Source organism: Camelus bactrianus, unplaced genomic scaffold (genome assembly GCF_048773025.1).
Source record: "Camelus bactrianus isolate YW-2024 breed Bactrian camel unplaced genomic scaffold, ASM4877302v1 HiC_scaffold_43, whole genome shotgun sequence".
Lineage (NCBI taxonomy): Eukaryota > Metazoa > Chordata > Mammalia > Artiodactyla > Camelidae > Camelus > Camelus bactrianus.
Genome location: NW_027413959.1, coordinates 4517675 through 4538659, shown reverse-complemented (window position 1 = coordinate 4538659; position 20985 = coordinate 4517675). Strand labels below are relative to the sequence as shown.

Below are 20985 nucleotides of genomic sequence, written 5' to 3'. Positions count from 1 at the left end.
AAAACCTACAAATTCTTTATTTCTAGCTGAAGACGTATTAGCAGTGATTACCTTCTCTGGAAATAGAACAGCAGCATATAGTGCACAGGCCAAAGCAAGAGGATTCTCACCTGTGTTGGAGGAACTCTGCCGAAAGGCTAAGATGAGGACAAGTGCCTTTGACCGGAAGTAGTTTCAGTAATACGTCCCCAGGGAAGCCGGTCTGCAGGGAATCAGTGTGAACAGCCCCTCAGAGGACATTCCCTGGGAAGGCAGGAGAGGACTGGGTGATAAGTGAAGGGGAACGTGGGGCTCGTGGGGGTTCCCTTTCTTTTTTTAATGATGAGATGATAGTTTGTAGGGGATGTCTCTGTGCTGTTGGATGCGATTCCATAGAAGACGTGTTTTTCAATTTAACTTTGAATTTCTGATATTAGAAAGTGTATTGATTGTACTGTTATCTTTAAAATACTGTAGTAAAGTATTCATGTATGGTATTGTAAGGCTTATTCATTAGTTCTGAATCGTAATATTCTTACACAATTGAATATGCAGATAATGACTTTAAAGTTACACCATTGTCCATAGATTTTTAAAAAATTGTATACTCATAATGACTATACAAACACTTAGGCCATACTGAATAGGGTTTAATCATTCCTTGATGACTCTAGATTTTATAGTGTCCTTGACAGTATCATCATGAGTGGCTATGGTTTTGTATGCTATTACAAAATACCAGATTATATTAATATTTGTTTAGATTCTAGGAAGAAGGGGAAGATTTTGTTTACATACGATAGAATAATAAACTGTTAACAATCTATCACAGATGATTACTTTTGGATTACTAAGTTCTAAATTAAAAAAGCCATCATGCTCCATAAGGACCTGTCAAATGCATGAACAAACAGCTGAATGGATAATGAATGCCCGCTGATTAATGTCTTTAGCAAAAGCAAATCTTTATTAAAAGTAGATTTCCAGTATTGCCTAGGTCTAAAGTATTTTTATTTTTAAAAAAATAGGTGTTAAGATTCAGAAATTATTATTATTTTGACTTTTTTTATTGAATCATAGTCGTTTTGCAATGTTGTGTCAAATTCCAGTGTAGAGCACAATTTTTCAGTTATACATGAACATACATAGATTCATTGTCACATATGTTTTTCACTGCGAGCTACCACAATGTCTTGTGTATATTTCCCTGTTCTGTAGAGTATAATCTTGTTTATTCTACATTTTGAAATCCCAGTCTGTCCCTTCCCACCCTCCTCCCCCTTGGCAACCACAAGTTTGTATTCTATGTCTATAAGTCTGTTTCTGTTTTGTATTTGTTTTGTTTTGCTTTTGTTTTTAGATTCCACATATGAGTGATCTCATATGGTTTTTTTCTTTCTCTTTCTGGCTTACTTCACTTAGAATGACATTCTCCAGGAGCATCCATGTTGCTGCAAATGGCGTTATGTTGTTGGTTTTTATGGCTGAATAGTATTCCATTGTATAAATACACCTACCACCTCTTCTTTATCGAGTCATCTGTTGATGGACATTTAGGCTGTTTCCATGTCTTGGCTATTGTAAATAGTGCTGCTATGAACATTGGGGTGCAGGTGTCATTTTGAAGTAGGGTTCCTTCTGGACATATGCCCCAGAAATTATTACTTATAATTATACCTAGACATAGAATAATGAGATTCATTTACTACATTAGTTAAAAGTGCTTAAAAGTAAATATTACTTTCTTAGCATACTGTGAAATGCAAGTATTGAAGCCAGATTGCCTGGGTTGGAATTCTGGGCAGACATAGGGGCTTCGACAAATGACTTAGCCTTTCTGTGCCTCATTTTCTTTCTGGGTAAAGTACCTGATGTATTACCTACCTCCCAGGATTGTTGTGAGGATTAAAATGTCTTTAAGACACGTAAAGTGGTGATAATAATGCACAGCAGTTGCACACTAAGTCCTCAAAAAAGCTGATGTCATGGTTATTAGAAAACGGTTTCTTTCATATAAGGACTTAAGTAATACTTTCCAAATAGGTTTTATTGCCATGAAAGCCAGTTTTTATTGAAAAAGACAACAACAAGAAAATCCTGGTATATTTTTTCCTATCAAATAATACAAGTAATTTTATGTTCTTCCTTTTCCTTTCCTTGTCTGCTTGATTTAAATTTAATACTTTGTTGATAATATTATTGATATGCTTTCTTTGTCCTTTAATGTTACTGTTTCCATTTTTTGTTTAATCCCTTTTATTGAAAATTATCAATGCAAAGGTTTTATATAAAAAAATAGATTTACACACTTCTTGTATTTTCAATATTTAGTATTTGGCTTAAAGGAATTGCTTTTTTCTTTTTTCAGGTCTTCAAAGAAAATGTCTACTAAAAAGGACAAGGTATAGTAAAATATTAATCAAAAATATTTTCTTGTAGTAAAAAAAATTTATAAAAGATAGAGTGGAAAAACAAAATCCTCCTTTGTTGTAGACATTTACTTAAAAATAATTTAGAAACATTATTGATAAAGTTAGCCTTTTGACGAAAATCAGTTGTTTGGAGAATTGTCTGTGTTTTTGCTCTCATAAAAAGATGGATATTTATCACCTCTGTACACTGAGCGTATTTTACAACTATGTTGGAGACACTGTGAAATAGCATTATTTATTTGTAGGTCACAGAGCAGGTGAATTCTGTGGATGACCTCGATGACTTAACTCTGGCACCGGAAACAGCTTCTGAGGATCACAAGTCGCTTTCCCTTAATTGTAAGAGTACCCTGAGGCTAATTGAACAACTTGGCCCGGAGAGTAAAGGTAGGACCCCCATATGACTACACAGCCTTTTTAAGTATCTCGTGGTAACCTTTGCACACCTAGTACTGCCCCAGGGAGCACAGCTCCGTTACAGTCTGCTGCGTCTCAGAAACCTGCTTTGTGTCAAAGCAGAAGCAGACGTGTTGTGTGCTGCCGGCCGGGGGCTGTGACCGTTCCCACTCCCTGTGCTTTCTGTTGACTCTGCTGCTCCTACGCCTTCACCCAAGGTTAGGGTATCACTGCTTCCCTCCTAGAACGCTGAAATCACCTCAGGATTTTCTTCTCCGCCGTTCCACCTCCTGGAACCTTGGTCTACGCCGCCAGCATGATTACTAGATAGTTTTTAAAATTCAGGTCTTTGTTAACCTCCTTGCCTAAAATCCAGCTCCTGCTTCTCGTAGCTCCATGGTTAAAGGCCACAGTCCTCTGGCTTCATCTTGTTTCCTTTTATTACCCTTCTTTCCACATGAATTTTAGAATCATCTTGTCAATGTGAAAAAAAAAAGTCTGCTAGTGTCCTGGAAATGAGATGTAGATCATGTTGAATCTGTAGATTAATTTGGGGAGAATTGACTTCTTAACAAAATGGAATTTTTAACCCTGAACAAAGTTCATTTCTCCATTTATATAGGTCTTCCTTGATTTTCTCAGTAATATTTTAAGAGTTTTTAGTGTCTGGGTCTTTCCATCTTTTATGTTTACCTGTATTTCTTATTTTTCAGTGCAGCTGTAAATAGTGTATTTTTACTTATTTGTTTCAAAATACTATATTTGAAATTTTAGTTTCTGATGATAGAAATATAGCTGATTTCTGTATACTGACTCTGTGCCCTCCAACCTGGCTGAACACATTTATTAGTTCTAGTAGCCTTTTTATGGATTCTCTTAGATTTTCTACGTAACCAAAGGTGGTCAAGATTTTTCTTCTTTAAACTACTGTCTTACTAAAGATAGTTCACATTTAAGACTTGCAGCCAATAAATACATTCTCTGTCACAGCTAATCAGCTCTGTCAGTGTTGCAACAAGAGTAGCCATAGACAATACACAAGTTAATGGACGTGGCTGTATTTCAGTAAAACTTTATTTACCAAAGCAAGCAACCCAGCCCACAGGTTGGAGTTAGCTGACTCGCTTCATGTAATCGTATTCCCCGCTGATTAGCAGACACTTTTACCTCTTCATTTCCCATCTAGATGCCTTTTGGTTCTTTATTTTGCCTGATTGCACTGGCTCCAGTACAGTGCTGAATAGAAGGAGTAAGAAAAGCCATTCCTGTCCAGTTCCTCACCTTCTGGGAAAAGCGTTCCGTTTTTCACCATTGCGTATGGTGTCAGCTGTAGGGTTAGCATGGATCTTTGTCATAGTGAAGACGTTCCCTTGGTTCCTAGTTTGCTGGAAGTTTTTATCAGGAATAGATGCTGAGGTTTGGCAAGTGCCTCTTTTTATCCACTGACATGATCATATGGTTTCTTTTTTAGTTTGTTAATATGATGAATAACATTGATTTTTACGTGTTAAAACAGCCCTGCATTCTTGGGATACACCCCACTTGGTCGTGATGAATTTTCCTGTATTGTTGGATTTAATTTGCTAACGTTTTGTTTAGAATTTTTACCTCCATTTTCATGACATTAGTTTTCTTTCTTGTAATACCTTTGTCTGGTTTTGGATTCAGGGTAATGTTAGTTTTATAGAATGAGGACATAGTTCTTCCTCTTCGTTTTTCGAGGAGACTTTGTGTGGAATTGGTATTAAATTTTCCTAAAATATATGGTAGAATTCACCAGTGTAACCATTGGGACTGGAATTTTCTTTGTCGTAAGGTCTTTAAATAGGACTTTTGTTTTGGTTTTTAAGATATAGGGCTTTTTAGCTTATTTGTTCTTTCTTAATTGAGCTTTTGTAATTTCTCTCTTTCAAGGAATTTTACCCACTTCATCTGAATTGTCAAATTTATTTGCATAATGTTCATAATATTATTTTGTCATTCTTTTAATATCTGCAGAGCTTAGAAGAATGTCTTCCATGTTATAGATGCTCAATATCCATTTGTTCAATATATGGATGAATGAATGTGAAAATGCACAGTCCTTTATACACAAAAATTATTCATATATTTTGTTTCTATGTTTGTTTTCTTCCTAATGCAGATTCTGATAGGTTATTGAAAATTCAGGATCCAGTTCATTCATTCAGATCAATAGAACTGAAAGAATCTGACTGTGCACTACTTACAGGAAAAATTAAAGAAATGGAAAATAAGGTGAACTGGCTACAAGCAGAGCTGTTGAAAACAAGAGAAGCAAAATCACAGTTAAAACTTCAAAATGTGGAGTGGGAACGACAGCTCTGCAGCATGAGGTACTGAATTTCTTGGTTTTAAAGAAATATTTGAACTCTATATTTACTTTAATACTGTAGGTATGTAGGAAAAGTCTTAAAATTGCTAACTTACCTTTTGGGATTTTACAGGGGAGAAAATTTCATTAATATTGTGGAATATGAGACTCTTGGAAATAACAGCTATATATATATACACACACACTCATTCTATATTTGTTTAAAAAAATCTTTGGTCCTTATCTCAATTGTCCTCCAGAAAGTTTATATTACTTTACATTCCCACTTGCAGAATTATGAAATGACCATTTTTCTCAAGGCAGAAACTTTAAAAAAATTTATGCAGTTTGAATCTTAACATATGAATGGATGGACTAAAAAGTAAAGTGGAAAGTGATTACTGGTTAGTTTATTCAGCATCTCTCTCATACAGAGATAAGATTAGTTCAAAGGTCTATGCTGAAAGCACGGGTTACTCTTTATTTCTTAATTACTTAATAGGGATCCTGCCTTGTACCAAAAGGGATTTAAAAATGATTTACTAAAATAAATAATATTCAACAAGGTAAGTTCAAAGTGCTGCAAAAGAAGAAACATAAAGTGTAGGGCATCAGGGAGTAGACTCCCCAGCCTCACCTTGGATTATGCTAATTAGTGGGTCAGTGTTCTGGAAAAGACATCTGCGGGTGTTACCTTCCCCTGGAGATCATGTAGGAGTCCCTGTAATATCTCATGAAGTTGAAATTTTATTTCTCATGAAATTATAAACCTGTTTCTAAATAGCAACTTCTCTTTTAATTAATAACTAAATTCTCTGTCCTAATGAAGGAGTAATTTATGACTATGTGGGGGGGAAAGGGTAATTTTCAATTCAAACCTTACTGAATAATTGCAAATTTTCTTTCCTACACTATTGACCAGAGTTACTCTTGACTGAAACTCAGTAGCATTATGTCTTTTCATTGCTACTTTTCAAATATATATATATATATATATATATATATATATATATATATATATATATATATATATATACATATATATAGTCTATGAAGAGATTGAAGTGAGGAATTTAAAATGTGAGACTTAAAAATGAAAAAAAAAATTGAGAACATAGAAATTCCATTGGGGTAATAAATCAGCATGTGAAGAACCAGATCATAAAATGAACTTTTTATTTTCTAACAAAATAAATTTTAAGGTAAGCATATTTCACTGCAGATTAACATTAGAACAAGAAACAAAGAAGAAGAAAAATGCTTATATATTATATGAAAACACTAAGGATGACTTAAAAAGAAAAGAGAAAGAATGCAATGAGCAAGTTTCCGTGAACCAAGAACTTGAAAGCACTGCCCGGGCACTAGAATGCAAACGGAAGAGCATAAGGAATAAACCAAACCAGGTAAATTAGTCTTAGGTGAAAATTGTGTATCTCTAACACTGTTTCATCAATATTATTTATAATATTCTTTTGAATTTATCTGTATTTTCATTTAAAACAAATAAAAGTTATCTCATCCTAAACATGAACTATGACATTTAGAGCTTAACTTAATAATTTCTTGATGTTCTTGGCATCTAATAGATGCTCTGTGTCTTTTCTGAATGAAGGAATGGAAGTTAAATTGAGCTTAATCATTAACGTAAGGATTGACGGTTTTGGTCCATTCAACAGAGTAACAAGTCTAATTCAAATCCATGTGTTAATTCTGGCTTTTTGAAGTTAAAATCCAGGCTGAATTGCCTTGAGACTGTGATGGAATTGGTTAAATGCCTTATAAAGAAATTTCCTTTCACTGGGATTTCAAAATTTGTAGATACCGACAGGAATATGCAGAATAGATAAACAAGATTATACTGTATAGCACAGGGAAATATATACAAGATCTTGTGGTAGCTCACAACAAAAAAAAAGTCACAATGAATATATATATGTTCATGTACAACTGAAAAATTGTGCTCTCCACTGGAATTTGACACATTGTAAAATGACTATAACTCAATTTAAAAAGTGTTAAAAAATTTTTTCTTTCATGATACTGCATCCCTTGTGTTTTTGCTCTGTGATAAATTTAGCTGTCATATATATTAGAATTTGAGTTATTTATGTGCAGTAAAGATCCCTGTGCTTAAAAAGGCTACTTCTTTTTAACAGTTTAAAAAATTTTTTGTTTAAGATTCCCCTCGTAAGCTTTTTTTGACTTTTTTTCATGGTATAAAACCCCAAACCTAATGAAATATGTCTCCAGGTTTTAGAAGAGCAAAATGATGCTCAGAGACAACTTTCTCGAGAGCAGAATGCCAGAGTAATACAAGATGAAATCCTGGCCCATCATCTTTCCCAACAAAAGGAGGCAGAAAAGACTAACAAGAAAATGAATGCTGAGGTATTTTCTTTAGTCATCTTCAAACACGTGTGTGTATGAATTTGTATACTTACATAGTTTAAAAACCAATACTATAGGTATAGAAAGTATAGAGGGTTTTAAAAGCCTATATATGTAAATATATTTTCTGGGGGTTTCATTTCTGGTTCATTGGATAAAGCAATATTTTGAATTTAAATCCATTTGCCTGCAACAGTGACATAGTGACATTCACAATGGCCTCATCCGAGGAGAGGCTGTTCATACTTCCTATAGGAATTGATGAACTTTCCATGATCTCAAAACTGTTGCTACTAACAGCAGGCATTCTAGTTTCTGGCAGTGATCTCACTCCTTTGATAGATGAATGGAGAGGTTACTTTATCATTTCCACTGATGGTAAGGAGGGAAAAGTATAGCCAGTTCAGAAACCATAGTCTGGGTGTCGTTCTCCTACGTGTGATAAAAAGTAATGCTCTGCTCCATGTGGTATGCGATTTCAGTACAAGGAGCTTTTGAATATAGTGACATACCATAATCTATACTTAGTGATAATTGATCAGTATTTTATTTTTAATAAAACAGTTCACTGTATTTCCCTGCTACTTCACATCCATTACTGTTATAAACACCATGAAGAAGAAATAAAAATTATTGCAGAAGCAAATAGTCTCCTGATTTTCTAAGAAGAGCTCTGTAAATTTGACCTTCTTTACCTTTAGTGTATTCACCATTAGGGAAGTAGAAGGCTTCTCTTGTGTTTATATATTTGTCCTAGAGAAGTAGTGTTGGTTTGGTGTAAGAGTCAGAGAGTCAGAAGACCTGGGGGAAACCCTGCAGCTTGCTTGTGTTTTTAACCCTTTATTCCAGAATTGTCACAGCTAACTGAGTTAACTGATGTTTGTAGACGTGCTTAGTACAGTGCTTAGATTTATCACTTATCCGTAGATGTAATTCTTATAACTCGCTCTAAAAATGTTAGAAAGGGAGAATATGGAGTATTCTCAGGAAAAATTTTTTTAGGAAATTTAACCTGTCCAAATATATATAGAGCTAAGGCTCTTACTTTGGGGGTAGCTGTAAAGGTTAGATGTCAGGTATAATTTTTAAGTGTAGTCAGATTTATTCATTGTTTATTTTAAGCCTTTTGGGTTTGTTGTATTTCAGAGAAAGAAAGGCCTTCTCAGTTCTGAGCTTCTTAAACATCCTTTTGTGGTTTCTTTTTTACTTTCATGGATTCACTGTCTTTAATTAAGTTTTTAAACTTTTGGGGATTTCTGCTTGTTTAAAGTTTGAGATTTGTATCCACCTTAAGTTCTTCCAGTTGGATACCCAGATATTGCAAACTTTTTGTTGTATAAACTTAGAGATTAGTCTTTCACTTCAAAGGAAATTATGATATGTCAGTTTATTGAGTACAGTTCAAAGAGTAAGAGATAAGGGGTTTCACTTACAGGACACAAAGGATTTTGAGCTGTCTGACCCAGAAGATAACAGCGAGGTGCTTCCTCAGCAACTTCCTGAAGCTGAACGTCAATTCCGTGGCCAAGAAATTGAGCTCCATCCCAGGAGAGATGCTCTTAGACCAACGACGTTGGTATTTGAATGTGTGCATAGAGACCGAGGCCAAGCCCAGCGTTCAAACAAGGAAACTGAATCCTTGTCTCAGAGCAAACAAGGGGAAGTCAACAGATACATTGGAAAGCAGGCATTCTTGGAGGAGAGAGTATGTGAACTAGAAAGCGAAAACGTGTTGCTTCGACAGCAACTGGAAGCTGCTCAAAGTGAGGCCAAAAGTAAAAAGACAATACTTAATATCCCAGCGCCGTTTCTGGATCACCTGGGAAAACTTGAAGCCATGAGCAGACGAGTTCTGATGCTGGAGGAAGGAAACAAGGAGTTAATCGATGAATCCAGATGTTTAAAGGACAGACTGTATCAGTATGTAACGGACAGAGCAGAAATGGAAGTAAGTACCCAGAAAGGGAACTGATTTTCAGACTTCCTCAAAGAAAATTCAAAGTAGTATCTGATGGAAGCTAAACGGTGAAACTAGTTGAATATAAAAAATGTGCGGGGTATAAATATATACACTGTAAAGCAGCCTAAAAGCATATCTTGTATCCAGCAAACAAATATTGGACCTGAGAGGTGCTTCACTTTGAGTAAAGATGCCGTGTCACCTGAAATTTTAAGGTTAAGCTATAAGTTGTTGATAGATACAGGAAGGTCTTAGTAATCTACTCTTACAGTGCCCAAGTCATTTTAATCTTTCTGTCATCACATTTTAGTATCGTGACGAAGCAGATAAATGAAATGCTCAGCCCTAAAATGAGTATTTTGAAATTAAGGTTCAGTTGTGTGAACAAAAAAAGTAAAAGAAAAAAAAGATTCAATTGTGTGGATTACCTTGACAGTCCAATCCAGATTTCCCAGATGAACTGATGTGTAAATGCTGTATCTTGTACTTTTCGTTAGTAGCTTTTTATTTTTAGTTGGTATAATCTTACTTTTATCCATGTCAATTGGAATTAAATTTAGAAATATTTCCATCTCAACTCATGTATTGTTATGACCTCGCCACTCCTTAAAGGCATCTACTTTTCATTCAGTCATAATTTGGGACAATTCGTAAATTTTAGCAAAACTGTGTTTGACTTAGTCTCCCCTGTTCTATTTATAATTTACTTTGAATATTTTTTCAAATAATGTGCTCACAATTCTCATTTCAAGGCTCAGTTACTGTCAGTTGGAACTAAGTTTGTCCAGTACAGAGGAACTGGAGCGCTCTGTGATGTATGAGTTTGGCACTGGGGTCCCATTTTCAGACTGAGGAGGAGCAGGCAGAGTCCTGAGTGGCAGGAAGGGAGTGAGTGGGAGGTATTGGGGGAGCTGTAGGAGCTGCAGTCCAGGAGGCAGGGGAGGCCAGGTTGTCACGGGTCCCCAAAGCCATTGGAATAACCTCATTTTTTATTGTGAGATAGGAGTCTGTTGGAAGGATTTAAACACCAGATTGAATATGTGAAGATCTCTGAACTTAAGCCTCTAATGAGAAAGAGGGAGAGTGTTCCACAGTGTGGAACTTACCTCCACTCATCCCACCCACACACCCATTTCTGTTTGAGACTTCAGTGGGGGTAAAGCTTGGCCACTTCCTGGGAGGGGCAGGGAATGGCTGGTGGGGCTGCATCCATTGTCTAAGTTAACTTACTGTCAGTAAGGCAGGAGGGTCATGCCTTCTGTGTCTTTAATGAAATTCAGTAAACAGGAATGTGTGCCTGTGAGGAAAAGAAGGTGAATTGATGTCTGTGGGGATAGTTCTCAAAGTCCATATGTTGCAGTTATATATTATTAATGTAACTTAATGATAAGGTGACTTAAAAATCAGTAGCAGAGTTATCTCTTTAGGCCTGTATGAGACAGCTTCAGCAAGAGCTGACTGACACATGAAAGAAAGTGTCCATGTTGGAAGCTTCCCTGGAGGTGACAGCACATCATCACACTAACTCAGAAAATGAGAAGCAGGAGTCAGAGAGGAAGTCACATCAAGCTGCGAACCCAGTACGTGCAAAACCTAGCACGTCGGCCGTGAGTGTGCAGCGCAGAGCGTTGCAGGACACTAGCTTCTCAGGGACAGCTTTCTTTTGTATCTTCATTATAATTACACTTTTATTATCTTTATAATGCACTTGTTTCTTAAACTTTGACTTTCATTCTGCCATTTCTTTATTTATTTTTCTGTTATATTTACCCTTAGATAAGTTGAGAATTATACATCTTTCCTCACAGAAGTTAACTTTTTTTTCCTACTAAACAGTATTTTTTAGTGATCTCTCACCACAATGAGGCAAGCAAATAAAATCAGAGGATAATGTTTCATGGCATGGTCCAGAAAATTGTCATGTCTCTTCGCTTTTGTGAATGGATATAAAATCTGTGTGTATTGATTTCATGGATTTCAGAGTAACTTGTGCAGAAAGGTCATTATACAAACCAGTTGAAGTTAGGCATTGCCTTCATTTTCTCTTCATTTTACGTATGTTGTCAAAGCATGGAGAAGTTCAGATGACGTCTGTACACCCAAAATAGAGAATTAGGAAAATTGTCTAGATCCTGCCTTTGGATTTTTTCTTAACTTTATTGAGGTAAAATTCACATAGGGGGGATTGCATAACTCAAGTGGTAGAGTTCATGCTTAGCATACACAAGGTCCTGGGTTCGATCCCCTGTACCTCCTCTAAAAATAAGTAAGTAAAACCTAATTACTTCCCACCACCAAAAAAAAAAAAAAAAAAAATTCACGTATCATATAAGTCACCCATTTAGGATGCATAGTTATTATCTCCTAGTATATCCAGAGATGTGCAGCTGTCACCACAGTCAATTTTAGAACATTCCCATCACCCCAAAAAGAAAGCCTGCATCCCTTGGCCATCACCCCCAGCCCCCGTCCCTCTCAGCCCCCGACAACCACCAGTCTGATTTCTGTCTCTACAGATGTGCCTGTTCTGGGTGTTTCCCATGGATGGAATCACATGCTGTGTGGTCCTTCATTATTAGCTTTTTTCACTTGACGAAACGTCTTCAAGGTTCATCCATGTTACAGCGCTTGTCAGTATTTCCATTTCTGTTTATTGTCGAACATTACTCGGTTGTGGGGCTAAACCGTTTATCTATTTATCAATTGATGGACCTTTGGGTTGCCTCTGCTTTTTGCCTATTGTTAATAATGCTGCTGCGAACATTTCTGTCCAAGTTTTGATGTAAACATGTTTTCATTTCTTTGGGGAATAGACTTAAGAATGGAAATGCTGTCATATGGGTCATACGGTAACTGTGTTTAACCTTTTGAGGAACTGCCATACTGTTTTACAGAGTGGCTACATGATTTAACATTTTTATCCAAAGTGTGTAATTCTCCCAGTTTCTATGCATCCCTGTCAACACTGGTGATTAGCTCTCCTGGTGGGTGTGAACTGGCATCTCATTGTGTTTTGATTTGCATTTTTCTGATGACTGAGAATGTTGGGGATCTTTCCATGCGTTTATCCATTTGTGTATCTTCTTTGAAGACGTGTCTGTTCAGGTTTTTGCCCATTTTAAATTTGGATTGTCTTTTTATGATCGAATTGTAAGAGTTCTTTTTGTATCCTGGGTGCAAGTCTTTGATCAGATGTAGGATTTTCGAGTATTTCCTCCTATTCAGGAGATTGCCTTCTTACCTTCTTGATGGTGTCTTTTGAAGACTAGAAGTTTTTAATATTGATGAAGTTCAGTTAATCTATTTCTGTCTTTTACTGTCCTACCTAAGAAACAAGTGCCAGATCCAGTCATGAAGACACACACCTGTGTTTTCTTCTGAGAATTTTGTAGTTTCAGTTCTTTCATTTTGAGTTAGTTTTATATGTATTGTATGAGGTAGAGGTCAAATTTTGTTCTTTGGCTTGTGGATATCCAGTTGTCCCAGTACCATTTGTTAAAAAGACTATTATTGTCTCATTCAGTTATTTTGACACTCGTATTGAAAATCAGTTGATCATAAATGTGAGGGTTTCTTTTAGATTCTCAGTGGTGATGCATTGATCTGTCTGTCCTATGCCAGTACCAAGTCAGATGTTATGAGAACTCTTTCCGAGTCTTCTTGCATATTACCAGTTGTTTTACATAGTAATAAAAAGTCAGTGTCGTGGAATGTGTGTAACTCCACTTCTGTGGAGACCTGCTGCTTCCTGAAGGGGCCTGTGGCCAGCTTATGCTTTGCTGACTCTGTGACATGACAGAAAGTAGGCTTGCAAAGATAAAGTCCATTCCTTCCCCCCCATTCAGACCTTTAGTTTATCACCCAGTGCCTCCCACTTCACTCCACGTTCCATCAAATCATGGTCACGGCATCTGCTGACTCAGTCTGCAATATACTTCATTATGTTGCACTTATTATAATTCATAGAGTCATCCATAGATTTCACTATCTAGAGGCAAAAGATTAAGCCTGGAAAAGATTAATTCAACCTTCCTCTTTGGAAGCCTCTCTAATCCATCATCTTGCGGTTCTCGGTCAAGTCCTCTTTTGGCTTGGTTCTTGTGTGTAACACTGGTGCCGATCTTGTTCTTGGTGTAGATCCTGCACTCTCAGCTCCCTGTGTCTACCTCCTTTTACTTAAAAAGAGAGGTGCCTAGCTGTATTCTATAGCTGAATGCATAATTAATGAAATAAGTATTTTATCCCATCCAAGGAAAGTTTTTCAAGAGTACAGCTGTTAAAAATTAGATAATATTCAATCAGTTTATCAGAAACAGATAACAGATTAGTAATTTGAATTTCAAAAGCTCAAAGCCACTCTATGTGATACGGAGAAGCATTGTGCTACAACATGAAGCTGAGACAGTCCTACCTTCCCTTACCAACCAGCTTTGAAGTCAGGTAAAGGAAAAATTGTATTTAATTTAAATACTGCCAAAGGACACTACATTTATGGTTCCATAATATTTTATTTTCTCTCTGAGGAAAGGAAAATGAAGAGTGAGTGCTAGATTAATAAATTCTCAAAGCTGCCTGTCTCTTAGAAGTTCAGTTAATTGAAATGAGGTAAAAAGGCTGATTTTAGTAAACTGACTGTTTCTAGTTTTTCAGTTACTAGACTTCAAATCCTATGTCTCCTTGCTTACCAGTCTTCCTTACCCTCAAAGTTGAGGGGAAATTGTGAAATAGATGCCAATTTGTAAGAAACTGTAATTGGAGGGAACTCCGAAGTACCTTCCTTCTCACTAGTTCTGAGGTCTTTCTTTATCTGCTTCTTCTCATCAGCACTTTGCCATTAATAAGTGAATCTCAACGTTTGTTACTTTCCACTTTATAGGAGACCAATTTCTACTATATTCAAGTTACATTACTTACTGTTTTATTCATCCACTTTTCTGTTTATCTGTTTTTGCCTAACAAACTCCCCAAAGTTCAGTTGCTTAAATAAGCACTTATTTTGTTCACAACCTACACTTAGGAAAAGTGTGGTGAAGACAGCTGGCCTCTATTCCTCTCAGCTTCAGGTGGGGCAGCTCGAAGGTGGGTGTCTGGAATCACTTGAAGATTCATCCATTGATGTCTGATGGTTGATGCTGGCAGTGGGCTGTGGCTTTGGTGGGGCGGGCAGGTGGACCACCTCCCCTGGAATACCTAAGCTGTCTCTGTGGCCTGAGCTTGCCCACCTGAGACTGGGTTCCAGGGTTAAGAGTGAGGCAGAAGCTGAACTGCCTTTTCAAACCTGCCCTGCAGGGCACTTAAGGTTGGCCCATATTCTACCTTTTTTATGGAATTAACTTTGAAAGTTTATGGAGACATTCAAAAACCAGCATAATCTACTCACTAGCCACAATGTTTTCTTACTGCTTCCATATGAGAAATCCACTTATCCCCACTCAGTCCCTGAGCAGGTCTCGGTCGCAGTGGTGGTAGGCTCAGGCTCAAGTCCAGGGTCTTACTTTCCCATCTTCATCAGGTCCAGGTGGGGCTGAGGTTCCTGGGCATGGTTTCTGGAGTGCAGCCCCTTGGGTACACTCCTCTCAGTGCTGAGGCTTGAGGATAAGGAGACACGGGTTATTCGCCACCACACACCCAACATTCTGCTAAACTGCTAAGGACTCCCTCACTCACAGATGGAAGATGGGAGGCACACTGGTCTGTAGCAGTTCTGAAATGCAGCCTGGTGCTGCTGGCTCTTTGATTAGGACTTAGTCCTAACCCTGGGAGGGGTTCTCCTTTGCTGCCCTCTCTGAGCTCTTTGTTCTGTCCCTTTCATGAGCAGTGACCTCTGTTTGCAGCTGAGTAGTTCTCTCAAGCCAGCTTCCTACTTGTAGACCTTCTAAGAAAAACCCAAAGGCCTCTTCCCGTTTTGCACTATCTTTGTCTCTTTCAGTCCAAGCTAGCAAGCAGTGTTTTTGCTACCACAGTTCTCTTTAAAACTTTGAGTTTCCTGTGAATTTTATTGGGTTCATGCCATTGGAAAAGCTACTCTCACATCTTCTTGAGATAAACTCTTCACCTTGGGCTTCCTGTGAAGCTGTTGTGGGACCATGCCTTTGAAATTCGTATGCTTTTAAGATCTTTAAAGGAATTTGAGGCGGCACCTTAAATCTTTCCAAGGTCTTAACAGAATCTTGGCTTCGTCTTTAGACTGTTTTCCTTGCAGCACCCTAGATTTGATCTTAGCCTGGAAGCCATTTCTCTGCTTACCCATTATGTGACAATTGGGCATGTGGGGATGCTTTAAATGGGATACAGATATTTGAACCCTGTGAGTCCTGGTTCCTTTCTATTTAATAATCTTTTTGTTTGTTTGTTTTAGCTTATCTCTCTCATCAATTTTACTTTCAGCTGTTCGGTAGCAAGAGTCCTGTTTCCTCCAGTTTCAGTGTCATTTTCTTCCCTGGCCTAGAAGCCGTCACTCTCAGCCCTTCAAGAGCCCTCAGGCTTCCACTAACAGTCTCGGGGACACTTTGGATTTTCACTCTTACTCTTCTCTACATCTGTTCAGGTTTCACCTACCTCCAGGTGCAAAGGCATCCCCACATTTTGGGTTCCTTTTTAATGTCTGTGCCCCATTTTTAATATCTGTGCCAGTTATTTATTGCTAATAATTTATATAATAAACTGCCTCAAAACCTGGTGACTCAAAACAGCATCTGCTTGGTTCACAAATCTGTATTTAGACAATGCTCAGTGGAGCCAGCTCATTTCTTCTCCACTTGGCATCAAGCGGGCACTAGAATAATCTAAAGGCTTGTTCATGCTCATATCTGGAAGTTGGAGCTGGCTTTGGTTAAGGACATTCCCTGGGGTCATCAGCTGGGACAGCTGCATGTACAAAGACTCAGTAGGTGGCCTGGGCTTCACAACGTGGTGGCTGGGTTCTAAGGGTGAGCATCCCTACAGAGTGAAAGTCAGAAGCCATTTAGCCTTAGAAATCACACAGCAGTGGCCCCACATTCTGTCCCCTAGAAACCAGTTGACTGAGGCCAGTACATACTTCAGGGGAGGGAATTTCACAGGGGAAGTGTCAAGGAATTTGTAGTTGTTTTACAACCACCATCTCTGCCTGCCTTGTCTTACCAAATAATCCTTCTATCTGAAGGAAAGTAGTTCTTCCAAGTCAGTGTCACTGAAAATCCAGCAAGTACTTCTGTTTGTCTTTGTTGAGTATGTTCTCTTGTTTTGTGGAGAGCCACAAAGGATTACAAGAATTAAGGCTTTTTTCTTTAGAAAAATGTATGGATCACCTTAAAACCACTACATTAGGAGATGGGTTTCTCCTTAACTCTGCGAATCACTCATTGCTCCTTGGAATGCAATTCAAATAAGCATACAATATTTGTGGTTCAGAGAAAGGCTTATGGCATTAGAACCCATATTTGTAAGATGTATTAATTGCAGTCTTTTTTTCAAAGTCTTGTTTTGGGAGGCATTTATTAATTCAGCCCTAAGTAACTCAACGTGATCTCCCTAAAACTTTAAAAGTCATGGAGAGTTAAGACTTGGGGGAGGAAGGGGTAAGAGACTTTCTACTAAGAGGTGCCTTGTAGTCATTTTATGTAGGAAAGACATGAACTGATTACAGAAAAATAAGAGTGTAAATTCAAGTACAAATGTATAACAAAGATGATGACAGTAAACAGTATTGTTTTGTGACTCTTGGTGGTTTGAGCTTTTTTCTTGACTTTCTGAGTAATTTGAGTTTCTCCATTCCACAAGGCAGATACCATTTTATTGTAACTGAATTTATTTCAACCTTTGATGCTGGTTTAGAGTTAGGCTGTTCTTAGTCTGCTAACCTCATTACCAAACAGTTTTATGTTCTTCATGCAGAATGCTGATCTTCCAGCAAAAGTGGAATCTACATCTTCAGTACTTCTCCATCTGAGTGCAGAAACTCAACGTTTTCTAAAGGAGTTATTTATGAAAGAATTGCAAAAGAAATCTGACACACTGGAGGAGGAGAAAAAGCAGTTGGAAGAAGAAGTAGTGCACCTCAGGCATCACCTAGAAATGAACGCAGTGGAACACAGTCCAGTGGAGCAGTACAAACGGGAGACTGAGGAGCGAGCAAGACGGGATGTAGTAGAAAAACTGAAAGAACTCAGTCAAGTCATGCGGTACAAACAGGAGACTGAAAAGCAAGCAAGACAGGATATTGCAGAAAGATTGGAAGAAATCAGCCAGTTCTTACAGGTGAAGCATTGATCTGTAACGTGCTGTAATTCACTTCGCTGAGAATTACAGTTCAGATGTGTAGATTTTATGTGTTTCCTCTACTTCCCATATAGCGGTTTGTTTTGTAGATTTCTGGAAGGAAGGCCGCATTTGTTACTCCCTTTAAATAATTCAGTTTCCATCATTACTATCACTAAATTGATCTTTCAGAACATCTCTCACTAGATAATCACTTTTAAGACCAATTGGTGTAAATGAAGACGACTAGGAGGAAAAGAATATATTGTGACTCAAATACTGTACCACACTCTGGGATTACTGTTAGGTTGTATTGTTCAACTGTTAAAATTTTAAATTGATCCTATTATTCTTTGAACTATCACATTACATGAGTACTAATGTAAGAGTGATTCAACTTTAATTTCGTAATTCAGATTTAATTCACTTGACATTGATGATAAGTATTTTAAAGTTCAGCTTTTTTTCACATTTAAAAGTTGCTCTCTGAATCACTGACTCAAAACTAAAGGGAAAAATGTACTGTAATTACTTAGGTTATAAGTATTTTTAAAATTGTATCCTTTTAATTTGCTGTAGGCCCAAGCAGCATCTCAAGAAAACTTGTTAAGAGAGTATAAACGTGCTTCAGTAAGTCAAATGGAACACAGAGTTAAAGGTCTGGAAACTGAACTGAAAAGTAAAACTTTTCAGTTTGATTGTAATGAAAAAGAATTGGAAAAATACAGGCAGCTGTACCTGGAAGAGCTAGAAAATGGAATGTCATTGGCAAGCCAACTAAACTTGTAAGTTAAAACGTAGAATTATAGAAAACAATTTAGCTCATTAACTTGCCTCTAAGGCATAATTTTTATTGAGCCAAGTTCATGAAGTGAGTAGCAAGTGAGAGCTGACTAGATAGTGTCATTTTGGGAAATGGTGTTAGTAAATGAACTCCCCTTTAAAATGTCAGTCCAGGGCAGTTTGCATCTCGCTGCCTTTTGTTGCTTTTACATGACTTTATTTTTTATATTTGCATATATTTATCCTGATCTAGTCTTTAAGCTAGGGGTTTTGCAAACTTTGTAATTTAGACAGCCATATTATCACAAAATTTCTAGCTGGAATTCCCATAAATAGAAGTGTTAATGAGTTTAAAATTAACTTGTGTTTTGGAAGAGTACAACTTAAACCCAAGGGGCCCCATTCTGGTGTTTGGTAAATTTACTTGATTGTGATATTTGGTGTCACCACTCGTGGGCATCGAGATGAAGTACTGTATCCTTCTAAGTTTGTCTCCGCTACGTCAAGGCATGCTTGGGAAACAGGGAAATTAACATCAGGGTGAAGGGCAGTATAGTGGTTCACAAAGTGGCTAAAAAGAATATGGTGGCCTGCCCGAGAGGGTGTGTGGAAGACAGAAAGGGTAGGTCCATCCTCCGGTGCCTGAATAACAGTATAAGCTACAGGTCTCCGTGCTATCCAAAAGTAGAGTGTTTCTATGAAAGTTGTCGGTGTAAAGCAAAGAGGCAGTTACCTTAGGACACATCTTGCTGGTGGATGCATAAAATAAACATGCATAAAGCACAGGCGCTCACAGACACAGTCCAAAGCCGTGGTCGCGTGATGCCGGGATACTGAGTGTGGTTCTGGGGAAGGAGCTCAGTGGGGCCTCTCTTGCTGCTCGGGGTGCTCATTGCCCCTCTGATGGCTCGGGCTGAAACAAACACCCAGTGCTATTCTGGCTTTTTGGTTTTTTTTCCATAAAAGTGAAAATCCACTTGAGTATTTTTTGGTTATGGAAAACAGGTGCTGATGTAGGCCTCTGGTAAAAGCGAAGCAACAAAATGAGCTTTGGGACATTGGGGGACACTTGAAACTGCCCCTGGTGCTGTCATAGTTCTTTCCCACCATCGACTCTGCCGCCTGGTGCCCCCAAGAGGTGGTGTCTCTAAACTGTTCCTCAGTGCCGCATGCTTAATGTCTCCCAGGTAGTGAGTGAAATGTGTGTATAAGGGGGGTGAAAGCAAATGCTTGAAAATGGCTTTGAGGGATGGTTTAGTTTTTATTTCTAAATTGGTTTCCTGAGGGTGAACATGTCTAGATGCAGCCAGTGCAGAAGGCAGCGGGGATCCTCGGAGGGCGTCTCCATCTCTGACTCTCCCCACTTTGAAGTACTCGTTAGTTAAGGGCCCCCCAGGCATATACGTCCTTCTTTAGGACAGTTTTAAACTGTAATTGTTTACAGTAGGTCTGCGCTGTCGTATTTTTTGGTGTCAAAACACAGTTTAATGGGACAATCTGTTTACTATTATAGCAACTTTAAAAATACACATCACTTAGGAAGAAAATGAAATGAATGAAATCTGTGCTTTGCAATCCTCGCAGGGCTAATGAGAGGCTGGCAGCAGTGAGCACTGAGCTTCAGCTGGAGAAGCAGCACAAGAGTTCTCTCCTCAGCTCTGTTCCCGCACGGCCTGTTGACGGACCGCCTTCTGATGAAAGTTCTAGTACTAGCTTAGAGACCGAAAGGAGTCTTACTCGAAGAAGGAACTTCAGGAATTTTTCAGACCCTTCGACTAGCATAAGCGATCTGTTCAGGGTTAGTTATGTTATCTTTTTTTCCTTGGTTTTCAGATTTCTGATACAATTCTTGTTTTTAATTTAATGAAATTCTGAGTTGTTTATTTGACTTCTGCACACTAAGTAAAAGCCATAATTGTGTTAATAAAGGATACAAATTTTATAATTTTTTTTAAAGTCCCTGGACTTGTAATTTTCAAGAGATACCTGTCATTAACTTTATTCAATAAATGCAACTAAACTGATAAATTTTAAATTTCTTAAAAAGCTCCATTTTAAACTCTAGTTTTGAAATTAAGTATTATTGCCAAATAACTAGAGATCCACTTTCCAATGTTTGGCTTAGCTTCTGATTGATTTCGGTTTGGCATTGGTTCATAGTCATTTTCAAGTTTTGCTGCACCCCAGTTTTTCTACCCCTAAGCATAAGTAAATGATTGACATTGAGCTACTTAACCACATGCAGATGTTTTTTATTTAAAGGAATCCAAGATATATTCTTTTTATGAATTCAATAAACTTGTAACACTAAAAACATTAAGGTCTGTTTTTAAGTTTAAAATTCTTATCATTTTCTTCTGTAAGAGTACATCCTTAATTGCTATTTTACTTATAGCATTGTTATTTTAATTGCTATAAAATGTCTTACTGAGAAATTGTAGAACATTTCTAAGTATGTAGTCAAGTAAAGGAAA

General features: G+C 37.6%; 1 protein-coding gene across 9 annotated transcripts in view; it reads left to right on the top strand.

The window, feature by feature from the left end:
* The window catches only part of LOC141576894 (coiled-coil domain-containing protein 144A-like), a 49481-nt gene that overhangs the window by 22997 nt on the left and 5499 nt on the right, over nt 1-20985 (top strand). For 8 of the 9 annotated variants that reach the window (XM_074360264.1, XM_074360265.1, XM_074360263.1 and 5 more), the window contains 9 exons: nt 2348-2381; nt 2657-2798; nt 4951-5161; nt 6362-6545; nt 7393-7530; nt 8966-9478; nt 17366-17728; nt 18308-18513; nt 20096-20309. In XM_074360264.1, coding sequence (XP_074216365.1) covers nt 2348-2381; nt 2657-2798; nt 4951-5161; nt 6362-6545; nt 7393-7530; nt 8966-9478; nt 17366-17728; nt 18308-18513; nt 20096-20309 — 2005 coding nt within the window. Of the gene's footprint in view, nt 1-2347; nt 2382-2656; nt 2799-4950; nt 5162-6361; nt 6546-7392; nt 7531-8965; nt 9479-17365; nt 17729-18307; nt 18514-20095; nt 20310-20985 lie in introns of those variants that run through there. The other variant, XM_074360267.1, reaches the window with a different exon arrangement.